Here is a 17,695-nt window from a genome sequence, read left to right as displayed (position 1 = left end):
CCAAACAAACCAAAACCAAAAACGAGAGCAAAAGCCATCACTAAACAGAAAACAAACCCGCAACACTGGAAAAATGGAATTGTAAACCACGAACATCAACATTAACGCCAGTCATATCCATTTTGCCATGAACCGAGAAAAATATGTCTAGGGGCCGACTCAAGGACTCAGAACACGTGCGCTCACCAAACATGACAACACCAAACACTAAGCTAGCGCTGCGTCGGCGAGCAACTACACAACCATGTACACAAAAAAAGAAAATGGAAAAGGAAGGAAAGAACAGAAATCATCAGGGCAATAATATGCACTCAGGGCGGACAGGACTAGGGAGCATGACAGAGAAATGAAGAAGAAAGAGAGGGCTCCAATCGGAAAACGACCACTTCAACACCACAGGGTCGGAAAATGAGAAAGAGAGAAAATTAAGCGGCAGCAATCACGGCGGCCATTCGCTGGGTATCACTTGACGGATTTGCTCCGTGTCAACTGCTGCGGACTGGATGACGAACCGATAGAGCCTCGCCGTTCCATCCGAACGCGAACGCTGTTGCCACTGCCGCTCCGGCGTCTCCGATACTCATCAATGGACCCTCGTCGCCGCCTCTGAAACAAAGGGACGTCCAGCGTTAGAATCAGGCCAGCTAAAACGACGCGAACGACGGTTACTTAGCACACAATAAAGACATCAAGGTTTAGTCGGGGCAAAATGGGACGTGCAGGTACCACATGCTCCGTCAAACAAAAGGGGAGTTAACTCACCGGAGTCTCCTGTCTCTTGCCCGTGCCCGATTCGTCCAGCTTGAGTGCATTCAGCCGCTGCTGACTGTCCTGGGTTGCGGAGTCGACAGCCTCGCCCTGCGGGGCTGACTGGTTCCCAGAGGCCGACTGGCTGCTAGAGGGAGCGGGCAGCAGGCCCTTCTTGCGTCTCTCCGCCATTTGTTCGACGATCTCCCACTTCCTCTGCCGCTCCCTTTCGCGTTCCTTGGCCTGGTTCTGATGCTCTGTGTATTCATGCGAACATTCGTCGAACAGTTGAGGGTTGATCTCCATGAATAACTTCATGGCATTATATACCATGCTGTGGATCGTTCTGGATGAGAGATCAGTACGGAGACGTTCTCGGGAGAGCGGCGTGGGAGCAATACCTGTTCCAATGCCCCTTCGAGTTTTCATACAGGGAAGGAAACATTATGGGCAGAATCGTTTCCACATTGTCGCTCACCAAGTTGCAGAAGTATTCATTATTCCAAAAGTACAGCGCACGTTCAGCGACCTGGAGCAGTGTCAGCATGTGCTATGGGAGGACGGGTCGACAGAGAACAAACCTGGAAATGAGGGCTGGCGACAGACTTGGCCAGTTGATGGAACAGAGGCTCCTGCACCTTTACAAACTCGGCTGGGTCCATGACCTCAAAAATATCCTCGACCTCATTGAGATACATGACTTCCTTGGTGCTGTTCACTTTAGGCCAGTAGCGCAGTAAACCAAGGACAACCTGCAACCAATGTCAGAAAGGGGTCCCGGCAATGAAAGTCTCAAGACTCACCTCTTCCGTCAGGGCCGAATCTTTCTCTAGGAATTGCACAATACAGTAAGCCAACTGGGGGTGATACATGCTGAGGCACTTGACTTTGTGAAGCGGAAGCAGTACACGGGTCAGGAACAGCTTGTGCTCCTCCTTCAGAGGCAGCGCGAATCCGTTGATAATGGAACCCAAGATTTCCAGCAGCTCAGCAATGCCATTGAAGCGCTCCGTTTCGTACGTGAACTGGAAGAAGACGTTGTTGATCGACCGCCGAATATACGACCGGAGATTCAAGAACTTGCCGTAAATACGATGCAGCGTGGTTTTGAGGAAGTCGCGCTCCCGAGGGTCCTCCGAATCAAAAAGTTCCAAAAGCTGATGAACAAACGCATGAGCATCGATTCGTGGCTTGCAGTTGTCAAAGCAGTTCTTACCTGAAGCACAAACTGATGGTCAATGTACTGTTTGGCAATGTTTGTGTTGAAATCCTGGCTCTCAATAAAGCGCAAGAAGAACTCGTAGACGACTTGGATATGGGGCCACGCCACTTCCAGGACCGGCTCGTCCTCCTCCGGATCAAAGGCCTCGCCCTGCGGGTTGACAGGTGGAGGGATTGGGCGGAACAAGTTCTTTGCAAACATCTCTACGACGCGCGGGTACATGGGCTCCGTGATGACGGACCTGTTATTGGCGACGTAGTCGAGCAGCTCGTGAAGCGCCAGTCGCTTGATCTCCTTGGACTTCATGTCGGCCGTGGGGTCGTTGAAGTCAAAGATGATGTTACACTGGTCGATCTTCTGCATGAACAACTCCTGTCGGCGATGGGGAGGCACTTCGTGGAAACCAGGCAGTTTCTCCAGTTCCCGCTGACGCTGGTCGGAGATGTCAAATCTCGACGAGTGCTGTCGCTTCGGTGTCCTGATTCCCTCCGACATATCCCTCGGCGTCGTATGCAACCGATCAAACGCGTGCGACTTCTTTGGCGGAGCCAGATCCCCGGGCATGGGTTCGGAGGTACCTGGCGGTGGATGCTGTTCCGGAGTTAGCTACGGCTACGCGATTCAATGGAAACTGAGAACGTACGGGTGCGCTTGGGCTAATCACAACACTGGGCGGAGCCGGCGGCGGCTGCTGCTGCGGCGGCGGCTGCCTCGTCGGCGTGGCCGGCGCACTGACGTGGTTTGGCGGATGGGGACCTGCTACCGTCTGCTGAGCGACGGACGGGTAGTGTTGTCCGGCGGGAGGTTGGTGAACCGCCGCCTGGGGATTGTGCGGCGGCGGAGCGACGCCCGCCGGAGCAGGCTCGGGCTGCGGAGACTTGGTGGTGCGGACATCATTGACCGACGTCGTAGACGAATTTGGGGTGCCGTGGACGGGACTCGCAGACTGTTGCGGCGTGCCGTGGGAGGCTGTCGAGCTCGTCGTTGAATCTTTCGACGAGTCTTTTTTCTTGGAGGACTTGTTCGAGTCTTTGGCTCGGGATAACTGTTCGTGCTGAGGCGGTCAACTCCAACCTGAACTTCAGGACCGGCGATCACAATACACGGTCGACACTTACCACTCGCTGCCTGAAGCCCTTCATGGTCGCCAACGAGGGATCGTATTCATGGACCAGAAAATCCGCTGCAGATCACGGCGAGGTCGTGTCGGCGGGGGGAGAACAGGCGAATGACTGCGGATGCGGCTGCGGATATTAGCGTTGGTCAACATCAACACGACACCACGAGCGTTTCAACACCGCCGACGCGGCCAAGTCCCTAAATTTCCCAATCGAATTCTTGGAGACTCTTGGATCGCCGACACCACACACCGCTGGGTCGAATTTCTATGGCAAAAACAATGGCGATTAGGGCCGTAGTACGTACCTGGAGGTCACGAGGCAAGTCTCGCAGATGGATTCCTTTCACGCAGTCGATCGATCCCGGGGACGACGGAGCCGGTCTGGACGGGCTTGATTGGAGGAGGAAGAAACCCTGCGTCGCTTCGCGACAGACAGGTTGGAATGGAGCGGGGGACTCCAGCAGCAGGGCTTCAATCGGGTGAGTGAATCAGCACGAAGATCCAACCAGGAAGACCAAGTAGCGTCGGATGACTCAATTCTATAAAGAATGTCCAGCGCGGTTAGGGTTGGTAGGGAGTCCTAGTCGAAGCTGGAATCAGGCGTAGGGGGGCGTGTGTCGGCCATCGTGCATGGTGAGCTCTGGACAATACGCAGGCTGGCATGGGGTTACCAACCGTGACGCGCGGAGGATACAGCCAGTAATTTATTATTCATTCAATTGGCTGCTTGTGGCGTCCCTGTTAGTCACGTGATACATTTGAATGAGAGGACGGAAAGAAAGAATGAAGAGACGTGGTCGCATGGAGAAGAGAGCATTGGATGGACAGGACGGAGGATGTGTTTTGGAGAGCTTCGGAGGACTATTGTTTGGTCGTACAAGAAGCATTACTGCATGTACCTGCATGCGGGCTGAATACACCGATGCAACGCGGTGAATCCTAAACTTCAATCTTCATGCAATAGCTCGGCCACTTCAACGACCCCAGTTCGGAGAGGGGAACCACAGCACTGCAGGGAAAATATGGAAAATGGACATGCCGCTGGTCACGGCGACGGTCGTACGGCGCCGTGGTATCGGATCCCACCGCGGTGGATCGTGGCAGTTGAGCATCCCGGGGTGATCCAAAATATAGATCGAGGGTTGCAGACACTGAAAGGTAACGATGGCATTGTTAAGGTGGGTGCCATCACCAAAAACAACACAACCTAGACATGTAAGAAAAGAGGCTGATGGAGATAGATTCTGAATCCCCCTAAACCTTCCAGTCGAGCCATGCTCTATCTCCGCCCGGAGGATCCCATGGCTCGGCCACTGCAGTCCACCAGCACCCAGACAAACAACGTCCTGCTCAAAGTCACGGTGCCGAAGTGGACGGGTCGCAGGCGGAAAAAAGGGAGCAATGACCCTTGGGAGGAAGACCCTGGCTTGCATGCACGGCGGCAGCAGCAGGACGGGGTGCTGGAAAGACGCGATGCGCGCATGACGATGCGCAGTCTTCGCGACAATGCCGGGAAATACACCGTTGAACCAGTCGGACGGGTCGAGCGTACCCATGTGTTCCGGACGCTACCGGATTATGTCTTTTCCAGCTCAGCGAGTCCTTTTACGCAGAGGTTTCGGGAGACCATTCTGACTTTTGACTGTAAGGCTTGATTTTAGGTTCGGCTATCTGCTGCCCATAACTAACAGGATTTAGTTGAGAAGATGAAACGGTTCGACTTAGACATGAGCAGAGGGAATGTCAAGGACGTGGACATGATCCGGCCTCCGTCCCTGTCCAACATTGACGTTCCATTCCATTACATGTATGAACCAACTCCTCACCTTGATAAGCATTCACTAACTGGATTAGGTACCGTCAAAATCCTACGGTCAGGCTTTTACAGGATACGTCCGGACAAATCACATCGATCAATACGCAACAGGCGGTCAAAGTTTTGACATATCTAGTCCCGTATGATGTGGCGGTCATTCCATCAGAGCCGCGAGAGGCCTGCCCTCCTCTTGAGGCCCAAGAGCCGGTGCTGCAGGAGACTGTCGCCGTCCTGAAGAAGCTGTTCGAGGAGCGACCCGCGTGGACGCGGCGAGCGCTGCGCAACATGCTCAAGACGAACGAGCAACGGTATGCGCTGCGGCATGCAGTCGCCTACGTAGGGTATATCTTCAGGTCAGGGCCCTGGCGCGACGCCATTGTCCGACTGGGCTGCGACCCGCGGACAGACCCGGAGTTCCGAAAATACCAGACCTTCATCTTCCGCATTGACCGGCGCGACGCAGAACTCTCCCGTGACGGCCGCGACGGGAGACGAAACGCCGCACCTCGATCCATCGAGCCCTCAATCAACACTAACAAAGGCAGGACAGACGAGGAGACGTCCACGAGTCACCTCTTCACCGGCCACCCACCGCTACCCCTCGACGGCAAGATCTGGATGCTCTGCGACATCGTCGACCCGATCATCAAGGGCATCCTGTTCCCAGAGAACTCGCCTACTGGGTTCCTCCGCGAAGAATGCGATCCGGTCGTGGACGGCTGGTTCGGGGAAGGCACCCTTGCCAAGGCCAAGACCATCATGCGGAACAAGATTCACGCGATGACGCAGAACCAGCCCGTGCCGGATGACTCTGAGTTCGAGTGCATCCTGTCGTTCCCGGACCACGTGCGGCCGGACGACGACAATCTGGCCGAGTTTTTCCTGCCGCCGGAGGTGCAGTCGAGCCGCTCGACGCAGCTGGCCACCGAGGTGCGGGCCACCGTCAAGGGCAGCATGCGTTGGCGCTCTTTTGTAAAGGTAGGGGGCGACGGTAGTAGTGGTGCCGGGGGTGGTGCACGTGAGCAGGCGGCGGCGGCGGAGGGAGCCGGCGATAAGGAACAACCTGCGCCGGAGGATGAAGAGGCGGCATTGGCACGGCGGGTAATGATGGATGAGGAAGCGAACGAGGGCGAAGAAGAAGCGTACGAGCGCGAAGAGCTAGGGGCACAGGCTGCAGCGGCAGTGACAGAAGCAGCAGAGGCGCAGCTCAAACGGAAACGACCAATTGGGCAAGATAGCGACGGGGATGAAGAGATGATGGACGTGGAAGAAGATACGGAAGACGAGGATATGGAATAGGTTCCCATCAACGAAACAAATCGGCCGACTTGCCATTGATAATGTGTAATAATATTGACAACTATATCCAAGAATAATGAACCACGCAGCAAACAATATACTCCGAAACCAGGCGAGAGTCAGACTCCACGCTGAACATGCAAGACACGGAACTCCTGCCGTAACCTCATAGCACGTAATCCTACAGCCATATCACATCTCCGAGCAACATTGACCAGAAGAAATAACAAACACCAGTGAGTCCAAGAAATAGAGGCACAAACGCCAGACGGAGCAAAAGATGAGATAACCGCCGGATAACAAAAGACCACAACAAAGCAAAAGATTGAAGCAAAGGCGTCAACATAAAGGTCACCCCGAGGGCCAAGCGAAAGACAAGCATCCTGTAAAAGCCGCCCAAACTTTTCTGAACGAACGAGTTTTCGACACAGATGCGAGACAGGACATTATCTAAGCTGGCGTGTATTTCCATCATCGTTTGTTTCTCGTCATTCGTGCGCTTGCCATTGTTTATCTTAGGCCGCCGCAGCCGTCGCCTCCGCGGCAGTGCTGACCGCCGGCTTGGGAGCAGACGCGTTCGAGTCATCATCATCCTCCAGAATCACAGCATAGGAGAGAGCATGGAGGCCAGCGGCATAGTAATCAGATGCTTTCAATTCAGCCAGTGGAGCCCGCTGCTCGTAGGCCATGAGGATCTTGCGCATGAATGCGGGGGCGCTGTTATTGCTGGTAGTATTATTACCACCGGTGGTTGAGGTAGTCTGGGATGTTGAGGAAGTCGCGGTTGTCTGGGTTGCCGAGCTGCTGGTCGGCAGAGTGATGCCCAGCTCGTGCGGCGGGATATTTTCCTTGCCGCGGTCATCACCACCCTTGGCCTTCTTCTCCTCATCGCCGCTAATGTCCAGACAGCCTGTCGAGTGGTGCATTGCATTGGTGGCCTCGTCCTCGGCCGTGTCGACGTAGATGTCGAAGAACCAAGAGGACGGGCCGGGTGTAATTGGGGCCAGCTTGACGTTGGTCCGGTCCACGGACTCGGACTTGGTTGTGGTCGTCCGGGATGCGCGTCGGTCGAGCCCCGGCCACCTGCTGTTGGTTCGGGACGACAACGCGTGCTTGCCCGGACGTCGACCAAACGGTTTGAAGGACTTTGCGACGGGCGAGCGACCGACGGGCTTGATAGCCTTGATGGAGGGGAGGACGCTGCGCTGGATCGCCTGGTCCAGGACCGTCGCGATGGATGGCAACTCTTCCTCGCGGCTGGTTTTCAGCGCCTTGGGTGACTCGTTCAGCTTGCTCTCCTCCTCGTCCAAGGCACTGCGCTTGCGCTTGACCGAGGTGTATGCCGGGTTGACATTCTCCTGGTCAAGCTGCGCCGCGGGCGCGTTTTGCTTCCAAGATGATTGCTTTACTGCGGCTCCTGTGGTAATTCTGTCAATCGACGCGTCCGTAGCCTAGTACGAGTACCGACCGAGGCGCCGCGTACCCAATTGTTTGTTCATATAATTCTGCCTGGTTCTCTGCAGAGCAGCGAGGCGCGCGTCGTCGAGCACGCCGAATACTCGACGCGGGGCGGTCATGGTCGTGGCCGACATGATGGCAGACAGAACATCCAAGTAGCGTTGGGGGGGGGGGGGGGGAAAGCAGGAAATACTAGTAGGACTGATAGTGATCAAAGAACATGAATCACTCAAAGAACGATTCACAAACAGCCCCCATGAGAGGAGAGAAAATCCATTCAGAGCCAGAGCGGTCAATTCACTAAATGTAGTATTTTGCTGCTGGTCCGGAGCGAAGGGATTGATTGATTCTCAACTCCCGTCGCTCAACCCTGGCGCATTGCTGCTACTCTGCACAAGGCCGACACCTTGCTCGAGGGTTCGCGACGGAAGCTCGCGCAATGACGAATTGCGAATGGACCAACCTACAATCTACAAGAGGGGCGATTCGGGCATTCGGCAGCACCAAAAGCAGCCGCCGAGTGGTATGGAACTAACAGAACGCGTCGTATTTGGCTGAAGCAGACCATCACAAGCAAGGCGCGTCGCAGCCATTAAGCGGGCTCCATTGGCCGAGTTAAGGCCCCTTTGACTTTGATTCTGAATCGTGATATGCAGACTTCCAGGATCGCCCCGGGGCCTGGGCCATCTACCCCTCCTTCATCGACATTCGACGTGGCTCCGGTCAAGTCGCCCGGTTGATGCTGCTGAGCTCGCTATATTTAGCGGCCGAGGGGCATTCCCAATTTCCCATCCCTGATTGGAGTCTTCAAACGTCCGCGTCGGCGCTAGGGATGGCTATCAGCCCTCTCTAGCGGCCACAGGCATGCCTGCAAACTTCATCGCATCTCGCCGCACGGAGCAATTCCTCAATGATGATCATCGATGAGGAACTGCCTTGCAGCTGGGCAACGCGGGGAAGCTGTGACCGTACGATTACGCACGCGTACCGCGATCTGATCGTGTTCATTGTTGGTACCTCAGCTGCTGTCTACCATCAAAGAGATACTTGCAAGAAGCAGGATACGTCACGCGTCGGAGTCTTCTTTACCAGACCGTGACAGGACCAGATTCTTCGATTATCTTCAAGAGCCCCTCGCGTCGGCAACAGGGAGGATTCCTCACTGAACAAGGAGCAAGGCATGGTCAATGATTGCAGAGGATTCCCACAATCTATCCGAGACATAATGCGGTCGTTTCGTTTTCTGATTCTTTCGATCAATTAATATTGACAACCAATTCTGGATTGAATTATCCATGTCTAATACATCGCTCATTATGACAGTTGGCAAGGACTGAGGAGTGATTTACGTGACGGAGTTCCGTCACGTGGGGGATTCATTATCTTATCAGCAGAAACGCCTGAGTGTTGATTGGTTGCCTCTCACGTCTTGTAGGGACCCTCAGGTGCCTCAGGCAGACATTGTACTTTGGTTTTCTACATAGGCGAGGCTGTCATCGTGACATCAGACTTCTGAACTGCATTCCACATTGGGCCTTCTTGTCCTGCACTGTCATTTCCCTCCCGAATCTCAATTCGTGCTGCATCTCATATGATCCCTTTTGAACCTCGATGAACGATTATGGTGCGAACGGCTCAACGACATATCGTTTGCATCGACCAAAATGATTCTGACCAGAATGAGCATTTGTGTTTGTCGGCGGAGAAGATGGCGTTGGGAAGAGCCAGATCGTGAAGGCCATTCGCTTTGGATGAAGATGTTGAATCGCGAGGGGAACTCAATCATTCATATCCTGGGAGTGACTACGGCGTTCTGAACGCTGAAACGCGGTCATATGGAGGTCCATGCTCTCAGATGAAGCGACTTCAGTGTCCTGAGAATCACAGAATTTGTGCTGCAGCCGCTCCCTGAGGCGAACGATAATGGACTCCCTTTCGCGATCCCAAACCCTCATGGTGAAGTGGATGGCTTTGACTATCTGGCTTTTCCCAACGCCGCCTTCCCCGTCGACGTACACCAATGCTTCTGCATTGGGATCGTTTTGGTCGACATGATGATATGGCGAGGGCCTTGCGCGCCACGATCTTTCGGTTGAGTTCAAGAAGATATGAGATCCCACCCCTCAACCAGTGACAGAACACAAGGACAATACTGTGCAGCGTCCAGCAACCAACAAACCCAATTTGTACATAATTCACAGTGACTACAAGCTATGCAATCAACCCTACCCTCGGTATACAGCAACAATGCTCTGGGAAATTTAGCGTACAATAATTGAACGACAATGTTGGCCCGGGAAAGACGCTTTTCATGCAACCCGTCTTTGAGCAACATCAATGCGAGCACTCGCATCGCATTGCATGAGATCTCACATGACAGCAATCCAAGACATACATGACTCCCTCGCCAAGCAACGTTTCTCTTGCAGGCACTGTTTATTGGAGTTTACAGTCGTCGATGAATGCAAGACGGCATTATCAAACTCTAAGGTGTGTGCTAGCATGCGGAGAAGTGCATGCAAGATCCAAAGAAGCCGCAGCCGAGTTGGGTGGATATCAGGTCTCTTCAAGTAAGAGCGGCGGTTTCGTATCTGCATGCAGTGCATGGACAGGAAACTTAAAAAATGTCACGCTCGCTCGAGTCGCGCGGGACACCGAGCTCTTTGTGCAAGGTACTCGGAGTAGATCTGCAAGAGCAAAGACGTGTTTCGAATCATGGCTTGTGCCATAGTTTTTTTGGTAGGAAAGAAGAGCTTGAAGGAAATTCAAGGTATCACCACTACATAGTACTGTCTGCATACGGAGATGTCATGTTCATTACTCTCCGAGTTTCATATACAAACAGGGCGGTGTACGATGTCATCTTAAATCTCATCCTCCCATGGAATACTGGCAATCGCGCCCTCCCTTTCCACACATCGAGCAGCTGCGCGAGCCGCGCGATTCATCGCCTCTTCTGTCACGGTCTGATACCGCTGCTTCTTTTCATTTCCTTCAAGATCCTGCCCCGATTTCCCCTGCGCACGGCGCTGCTCCCGCCATCGCGCCACATGCGTCGCATATCCTCCAACAAACGTGTCGCCGGCGGCCGTCGTGTCCCGGACTTGTTGCACTTTGGCGGCGGGTGTTTCGTTGCTGAACCGGTTGACTCCATCTGCAGGACCGGTTGCGCCGGCATCGGTGGCGCTGTACCAGGCTCCGCGGGCTCCCAACGTGATGATCACATAACTGACGCCCAGTTTATGAAAATACCGCGCGATTTGTTCTCGGCTCGGCTCGCCCTTGGCCTCGGGAACGGTCTGCAGAAGCTGCTCGGGCTTGGGTGTCATGATGTCGGCTTCGGTCTCGTTCATGATGAGGTGGTCAACGGCCGCGAAGACATCTTCTGGCAGGCCGTTCGGTGGTGCCGGGGCGGGATTGAAGATGACCTCCGGCCCGATTTCGATGCCGCGCTTACCCTCCGCCCGGCGGGCTTCCCGGAACTGCTTGACACTTCGTAGAATCCCAATGATAGTGTCAGCGGGGATCTCTCCCTGCATCACAATGACGTCCGGAACTGGTGCGGCCAGCGCGGTGCCGATCGCGTCTGGTGTGGGCTGCATGCCTGTGTAGTTGGCACCAGGCGAGAACAGAATCCGATTCTCGCCGCCCGCAGATGTATCCACGATGATCACGGCGACTCCAGTGTAGTCATCGTCGACCGTTCGGATTCGCGAGGTGTCTAGACCAGACTGCTCCAGCGTCGGACGGAGCAGTGACTCAAAGTAGGCGTCGCGCCCGCCGACAGCTCCCACCATCTCCACGGTGATTGGACTGCTAGCACCGGACGACGATCGCGCGGGATTCGGACGAGAAAGTCTACCACAGGCGACGGCCTGGTTTGCGCCCTTGCCTCCGGCGCCGGTCATGAACGACGAGGCTTTGATGGTCTCGCCGGCCTCGGGGAAGCGCGGCGTCACCGACACCATGTCGGCGTTGAGGGAGCCGATGACTCGGATGCGGGGTGCCATTGCGCAGCTTGTATGACTGACAATCTTCCTGCGTTGAGTTGATCCTGATCAAGTTTCCAAATCTAGGTCAAGGCAGCGTATGAACTTCGAAGATATGTACAGCGGCGTCGTATGGGCTTGACTGTCATGTTTTTCTGGTCTGGTGGGGCAAGCCGAACATGCGGTGCATCGATCCGCCATGACTAGTGACATCTTCAACTCTCAATGTGTATGACTAGACTGTTGTTTGACGCCTGTTCAACGAAGGATTTTGCTTCAGGAGCCGTCATCAATGGCCGAGCTAGTTGGGTTCGTCCCCGTTCGTAGGCAACTCAAGCTGTTCTGGCTAGTTCAGCTCCGCAGGAACAATCGAACGTGTCCCGGCTCCTTGCATTGTGCACCGAGGTGATCAAGACGTCGAATCATTCAGTCTTTCCTTCGAACAGTCCAAGATCAGGAGATTCCAATTTTAGAAATATTCATCAAGTTGATCGATTTCAGCGAAAGCTATATTCCAAAAAGAGTTATATAGGGTTATCACGTGACATACCTAACCGGACAACGCGTCGCGCGTCTCGCGTCTTTCCGCGCAATGCCACCACTGCAAAGACAACCCGACAAACACACGGGCAGCAGTTTTTCGGATCGTCTCCCCTACTACCTCAATCACCGTCTTGTCCTTATTCTGCCGGTGGTCTACGGGGAAGATGGACCGGCGCACTCCATACACACTGTCAGTGGCTGGTGGAAGCCACCAGTCTGATGATTCTCGCGTACAAATCCAGGCTCGTCTCCGCGAGTTCATTCTCGCGTTCCAGCTCGACAATGCATTCATCTACCGGTACGTTGAATCACGGAACCAGCACAAGTACGGACACTAATACGTCTGCTGCAGGGATCAATTGCGACAAAATGTCCTGGTAAAACAGTACTACTGCGACGTTGATATTGCTCATCTGATCTCGTACAACGAAGAGCTCGCCCACAAACTTACCACAGAGCCTGCCGACATTATTCCTCTGGTTTGTGCGATAGATCGTGCAATCGAAGATCTCGTCACTAATCGATGCACAGTTCGAGGCGGCTTTGAAAGAGTGCACACGTCACATCGTATACCCCCACCAGCGGGACATTGAACTCCCGCCGCATCAACTTCTCTTGCATTCGAGCGCCTCACACATATCAATTCGAGATTTGAACGCAACGAACGTCTCCCATTTAGTGCGAATCCCTGGAATTGTCATTGGCGCATCCACAGTTTCGTCGAAGGCATCCGTTGTCCACATTCAATGCCGTAGCTGTGGACATACTGAAAACATCGCCGTCGACGGTGGTTTCTCCGGGTTAACACTTCCGCGACGATGCGGCCGGGAATCGCAACCTAGCGATGAGCCCGCTGCGAAATGTCCACTAGACCCCTACGTCATTGTGCACGAGAAATGCCAGTTTGTCGATCAACAGGTGCTGAAGCTCCAGGAGGCGCCGGAGCAGGTGCCTGTGGGAGAATTGCCGCGACATGTGTTGATCTCTGCGGATCGATATCTCGCCAACCGGGTCGTTCCTGGTTCTCGGTGCACAGTCATGGGCATTTTCTCCATTTACCAATCCAAGGGTGGCAGCGCCAAAGCTAATGCTGTGGCCATTCGGAATCCGTACCTTCGGGCAGTGGGCATCACGACTGATGTCGACCACACAGCCAAGGGTGCCGCCGTGTTCTCGGAAGAAGAAGAGCAGGAGTTCCTGGAGATGAGTCGGCGGCCAGACCTGTATGAGGCACTCGCTCGAAGCATTGCGCCTTCAATCTATGGGAATCTGGACATCAAAAAGGCCATTCTGTGCCTCCTCATGGGCGGCTCGAAGAAGATTCTCCCGGACGGCATCAAGCTCCGTGGAGATATCAACGTGCTACTGCTAGGTGATCCCGGTACGGCCAAGTCCCAGCTTCTGAAGTTCGTGGAAAAGGTGGCACCCATTGCCATCTACACCTCTGGCAAGGGCTCTTCGGCCGCCGGTCTGACGGCTTCCGTACAACGGGATCCGGCTAGCCGTGAGTTCTACCTGGAGGGCGGTGCCATGGTCCTCGCCGACGGCGGCGTGGTGTGCATAGACGAGTTTGACAAGATGCGAGATGAGGATCGAGTTGCCATCCACGAGGCCATGGAGCAGCAGACAATCTCCATCGCCAAGGCTGGCATCACAACAATTCTCAACGCGCGAACCTCGGTCCTCGCAGCCGCCAATCCCGTCTTTGGGCGCTACGATGACCTTAAGACGCCGGCAGAGAACATTGATTTTCAGACGACCATTCTGTCTCGATTTGACATGATCTTCATTGTGCGCGACGATCACGAGCGCAGCCGTGACGAGCGGATCGCCCGCCACGTCATGGGCATTCACATGGGCGGCAAGGGCGTCGAGGAGCACGTTGAGGCGGAAATCCCGCTGGAGAAGATGAAGCGGTACATCACCTACTGCAGAACGTACGCTCTCCTTTCCGTGAATTTCTTCATTCCCTTACTAACTGGAGTTCCAACAGGCGCTGCGCCCCCCAACTCTCCGAAGAAGCCGCCGAAAAGCTCTCATCGCACTTCGTCTCCATCCGGAAGCAAGTCCACCGGGCGGAGCTCGACGCCAACGCCCGATCCTCGATCCCCATCACGGTACGCCAACTGGAAGCCATCGTCCGGATCACGGAAGCCCTCGCCAAGCTGTCCCTGTCCCCCGTGGCTACCACGGCGCACGTCGACGAGGCCATCCGCCTGTTCCTCGCATCAACCATGGACGCTGTCACCCAGGGCGAGACCCAGGGCAGCAAGGAACTGATGGAGGAAGTATCCAAGGTTGAGGACGAGCTCAAGCGGCGGCTGCCCATCGGCTGGAGCACCAGCCTGGCAACGCTGCGCCGCGAGTTTGTTGAAGGTCGCGGATACAGTGAGCAGGCGCTGAACCGCGCGCTGATGATTCTTCAGCGGAGGGATACGATTCGGATTCGGTCGGGAGGGTCGCAGGTTTATCGCAATGGGGTATAAATTTATACTCTTTGCGGTCTGATGGCTTCGATGACATGACGGTTTTATTGTTTTGCATCATGTATAGTCTCTTGTGGGATCATGTTGATAGGACAGGAGTTTAAGGTGTAAGGGATAGTAATTGGAATTGGAGACAAAGCTTTGATTCTATTAATGACATAACAACAGAGCCCTTGGTTCTCAACGCATCGAAATAAGTTATCGAGAGCAAAGTTTGGAGTCCTGGAAATATAATGTCTTCCAAAGTACGTCACTACCTACCTACCTAAGTACCTACTGCCAAAGTTATGGTTCCAGTTCCTTGGTTGTTCAGATGAGTCTAAGTAGGGGCAATCTTTCGCACCGTGCCCGCCATGACCACAGTTGAAGCAATTTGCCGTTGTGGTATACTGTTGTCGGCCCTTTCATCGGTTTCGAACCCATTCTTGTGGGTTCTCCTTGCTGGCTGTTTCGGTTGAAGTCTTTTCGATCCTTGTGTTTGTCGGTACCTACCTACATCGTACTCCGCACGGAGCATACTATTCTCCTGCACTTCGATTACCTGATAGCCAACCTAGTTGGTCTCTTGATAGCCAAGTTTGGCTCCCCTGGTGACGTGTCCCGTCAAGTGAGGTACCTAGTAGGTAAGTATTTCTGTCAATTGATCAATCTACTCCGTAAACGACGGAGTACTCGATACCGTGGAACCCTCTATAGTGTCTTGTAGTGGCCCGTAAGACTATGAGTCTTGCAACAGATCAACGCTCTCCGTTCAGTTCAAGGCCCTCACCATGTGCACTGCTGTTTGCGATTGTCAATTCATACCCGGACAACTTGGAGCAAATGGCGACGTCCGTCTTGGTGTTAGACTCGTGCCTTTTGAAAATTCTTTAGGAAACAAGACGTTTCATAACGTCCTTCCAACAACAAACATCAACAGATCAAAGGCCATCAGGTCAACGAACTGTTGCTGCGGTCAGAGGTCTGCCGCGCGGCTGCTTCCACGGCGGGGCATTTTGTTCAAGACTTGTCAAGAGACGAAGTTAGATTACAGTGGCTATTTTTCTTCCGCCGCGTTTAGGCTCAGGACGGGCCGCCGAGGAATCAAGGCGATCTCGACCCGGCAGCGCTGATTGGCAGGAGGGACTAGTTGCAAAGGGCTGGGGCGATGTGCACACCAATGCAGACCTCGAGCCCATTGAATGCTTCCAATGCTCGACTGGCTCAACCGACGCTCACTCCCGATCACAAAGAGATTACTCGTACACTAGTACTCCGTACATCACTCGCCATCAACAACGATCTCCGTCCTCTACGGCGGCTCAAGCATAGTATGTGAGTATGGAGACGCCTCCTATCAACCCCAATTTTCCCGACGTACGGCCGTTTCCAGAGGCCACTGGCAGTGCCCAAGTTCTTCGTGACCGGAATTCTCCCCGACCCCAAAGCCATGTCCCTGGTCCCTGATCAGTTGGTGTCTTTGCTCCCTGAAGTAGCTACACCTTCAAGTGCTGTACTATGGAGTACACGTTGACTCAGTCGGTGGAGAGGGCAAACCTGGTACAGTAAGGGTGTTTAGAACTAGACACCCCTGTCACGATTTACCCCATGCGGTGCCAGCCGTCACCCTTTTGGCAGGGGTGCAGCAACGCCGGCGGGGAACTAAAAGTGAGCATCCTGGTCCGCAGGTATGTAGGTTATCCACTTGCGCACATAAATACTGATCCGGGGCAGCGACCGCTGGTCACAGAATTGCAACTTACAAAGACATTCTGGCTGTTGGGATCAGCTCTTGGGAACTGTTCGAAAGGGTCCTGCATCCAAGACACGAAGTTCATAGTTTTGATTTGAATTGTTGAACGTGTGATCAGTCAGTCATCGACCTTCCTGGAATTCGACAGATTATTCCACCATGACGGAACCATCTGCTCAGGAACAAACAACCACCACCAACCATGCCCCGGCAAACGTTGAAGTGGATACGAGAGCTCTCCATTGCGGTACACCAGAATGCATTACTTACTCGAGTCGCACAGTTTGAGAATGACTCTTCTTATGGCGATGAACTGTACGTGATGTGACAACATGGCGCTCCGGATCCCATAAGCATGCTCACACATGTTCATCAACATATAGATCATCATACAATGCATCACTGACATCGTCAGTAATTGATTATCGCCATGAGAATGAGCAGTGGTTCAAGGAGGCCGGGTTCGTGAACATCCATGTGGAGAAGTTTGTCATTCCATACGGCGTCTGGCCAAAGGATCCCCATCTTGTCAGTTATCCCCTTTGCCCCCAGACGGTGAATCAATAACACTCCAGTACTGACCTCTTCGACAGAAGAAAGTTGGCGCCTGGAACCAGACCCAGGCCGAAGCGAACGGCTTCGAGGCCGCAGCTCTGGCACCTCTGACGCGGTTCAAGCAGTGGAGGAAGGAGGAAGTCATTTTCCTTGCCAGTAAGGCCCGCGCTGACGGCCGGAACCGCAACATTCACATGATGTTCGACTTGTGAGTGTCCCCGTAGCTATTATCCGGCATTGCTATACACTAGACAACTAACCACAGATATCATCCGCAGCTATGTTGTCTACCCCAGCGTCCCGAGAACTGACGGACAATACTATGTACTCCTGTCGTGCCTGGACAAGTTGTTCGTGTAGCCTCGGCGGCTCGGCCTCTTGCTTTCAAGGTCCGAGCCGTCCACGTTAACAGCAATGGAGGAGCCCTAAATTGTACTGCAAATGTCCGTGACTCTGTGGTTAGAAACATCTAGTAGGAGTGTGAGAAGTCATCCATCTAAAATGATGTAGTCCTCGTCAGCACTCAGCAGTGCCGACCCGAGGCGCTGCCCGGAGCCCGGACCAATTGGGCTTCTATTGCGGACACGTGATTCCCATCAGTCACGTGAAAACACATTGTAGCGGCTCCGGAAGAACGTACTTCCGGAATGTCTTACATAATCAGGAGTACGGGGATGTATCGACGCGGCAGACCGAGCTGTTGAAGTGGCCGGCTACGAAGGAGTACA

General features: G+C 54.0%; 7 protein-coding genes across 7 annotated transcripts; 4 read left to right on the top strand and 3 right to left on the bottom strand.

Annotated features, from left to right (window-relative positions):
• Positions 1 to 462: 462 nt before the first annotated feature.
• VTN31DRAFT_5148 (uncharacterized protein) lies at positions 463 to 3,111 on the bottom strand (the record flags this gene model as incomplete). The annotated part of the gene is made up of 8 exons (XM_069405615.1): positions 463 to 606; positions 763 to 1,093; positions 1,149 to 1,276; positions 1,329 to 1,499; positions 1,551 to 1,904; positions 1,964 to 2,560; positions 2,613 to 3,023; positions 3,088 to 3,111. 8 exons carry the CDS (start codon positions 3,109 to 3,111, stop codon positions 463 to 465), a joined length of 2,160 nt encoding a protein of 719 aa, XP_069260661.1.
• A 1,000-nt stretch (positions 3,112 to 4,111) lies between these two features.
• On the top strand, positions 4,112 to 6,204 carry VTN31DRAFT_5147 (uncharacterized protein; the record flags this gene model as incomplete). Its single annotated transcript, XM_069405614.1, has 4 exons — positions 4,112 to 4,267; positions 4,331 to 4,733; positions 4,788 to 4,896; positions 4,944 to 6,204. The coding sequence occupies 4 exons, from the start codon at positions 4,112 to 4,114 to the stop codon at positions 6,202 to 6,204; spliced, it is 1,929 nt and encodes a 642-aa protein (XP_069260660.1).
• Positions 6,205 to 6,719: 515 nt separating this feature from the next.
• Positions 6,720 to 7,796, bottom strand: VTN31DRAFT_5146 (uncharacterized protein; the record flags this gene model as incomplete). The annotated part of the gene is made up of 2 exons (XM_069405613.1): positions 6,720 to 7,621; positions 7,688 to 7,796. The coding sequence occupies 2 exons, from the start codon at positions 7,794 to 7,796 to the stop codon at positions 6,720 to 6,722; spliced, it is 1,011 nt and encodes a 336-aa protein (XP_069260659.1).
• Positions 7,797 to 8,115: 319 nt separating this feature from the next.
• VTN31DRAFT_5145 (uncharacterized protein) lies at positions 8,116 to 8,515 on the top strand (the record flags this gene model as incomplete). Its single annotated transcript, XM_069405612.1, has 2 exons — positions 8,116 to 8,185; positions 8,319 to 8,515. The coding sequence occupies 2 exons, from the start codon at positions 8,116 to 8,118 to the stop codon at positions 8,513 to 8,515; spliced, it is 267 nt and encodes an 88-aa protein (XP_069260658.1).
• Positions 8,516 to 10,526: 2,011 nt separating this feature from the next.
• VTN31DRAFT_5144 (uncharacterized protein) lies at positions 10,527 to 11,672 on the bottom strand (the record flags this gene model as incomplete). Its single annotated transcript, XM_069405611.1, has 1 exon — positions 10,527 to 11,672. One exon carries the CDS (start codon positions 11,670 to 11,672, stop codon positions 10,527 to 10,529), a length of 1,146 nt encoding a protein of 381 aa, XP_069260657.1.
• A 686-nt stretch (positions 11,673 to 12,358) lies between these two features.
• VTN31DRAFT_5143 (uncharacterized protein) lies at positions 12,359 to 14,680 on the top strand (the record flags this gene model as incomplete). Its single annotated transcript, XM_069405610.1, has 4 exons — positions 12,359 to 12,492; positions 12,547 to 12,673; positions 12,726 to 14,131; positions 14,188 to 14,680. 4 exons carry the CDS (start codon positions 12,359 to 12,361, stop codon positions 14,678 to 14,680), a joined length of 2,160 nt encoding a protein of 719 aa, XP_069260656.1.
• Positions 14,681 to 16,614: 1,934 nt separating this feature from the next.
• VTN31DRAFT_5142 (uncharacterized protein) lies at positions 16,615 to 17,179 on the top strand (the record flags this gene model as incomplete). Its single annotated transcript, XM_069405609.1, has 3 exons — positions 16,615 to 16,727; positions 16,796 to 16,940; positions 17,006 to 17,179. 3 exons carry the CDS (start codon positions 16,615 to 16,617, stop codon positions 17,177 to 17,179), a joined length of 432 nt encoding a protein of 143 aa, XP_069260655.1.
• Between the last annotated feature and the right edge of the window lie 516 nt (positions 17,180 to 17,695).

This window comes from Thermomyces dupontii, assembly GCF_041956625.1.
Source record: "Thermomyces dupontii strain NRRL 2155 unplaced genomic scaffold VTN31scaffold_4, whole genome shotgun sequence".
Classification (NCBI taxonomy): Eukaryota; Fungi; Ascomycota; class Eurotiomycetes; order Eurotiales; family Trichocomaceae; genus Thermomyces; species Thermomyces dupontii.
This window is presented reverse-complemented; position numbering and strand designations above follow the sequence as displayed.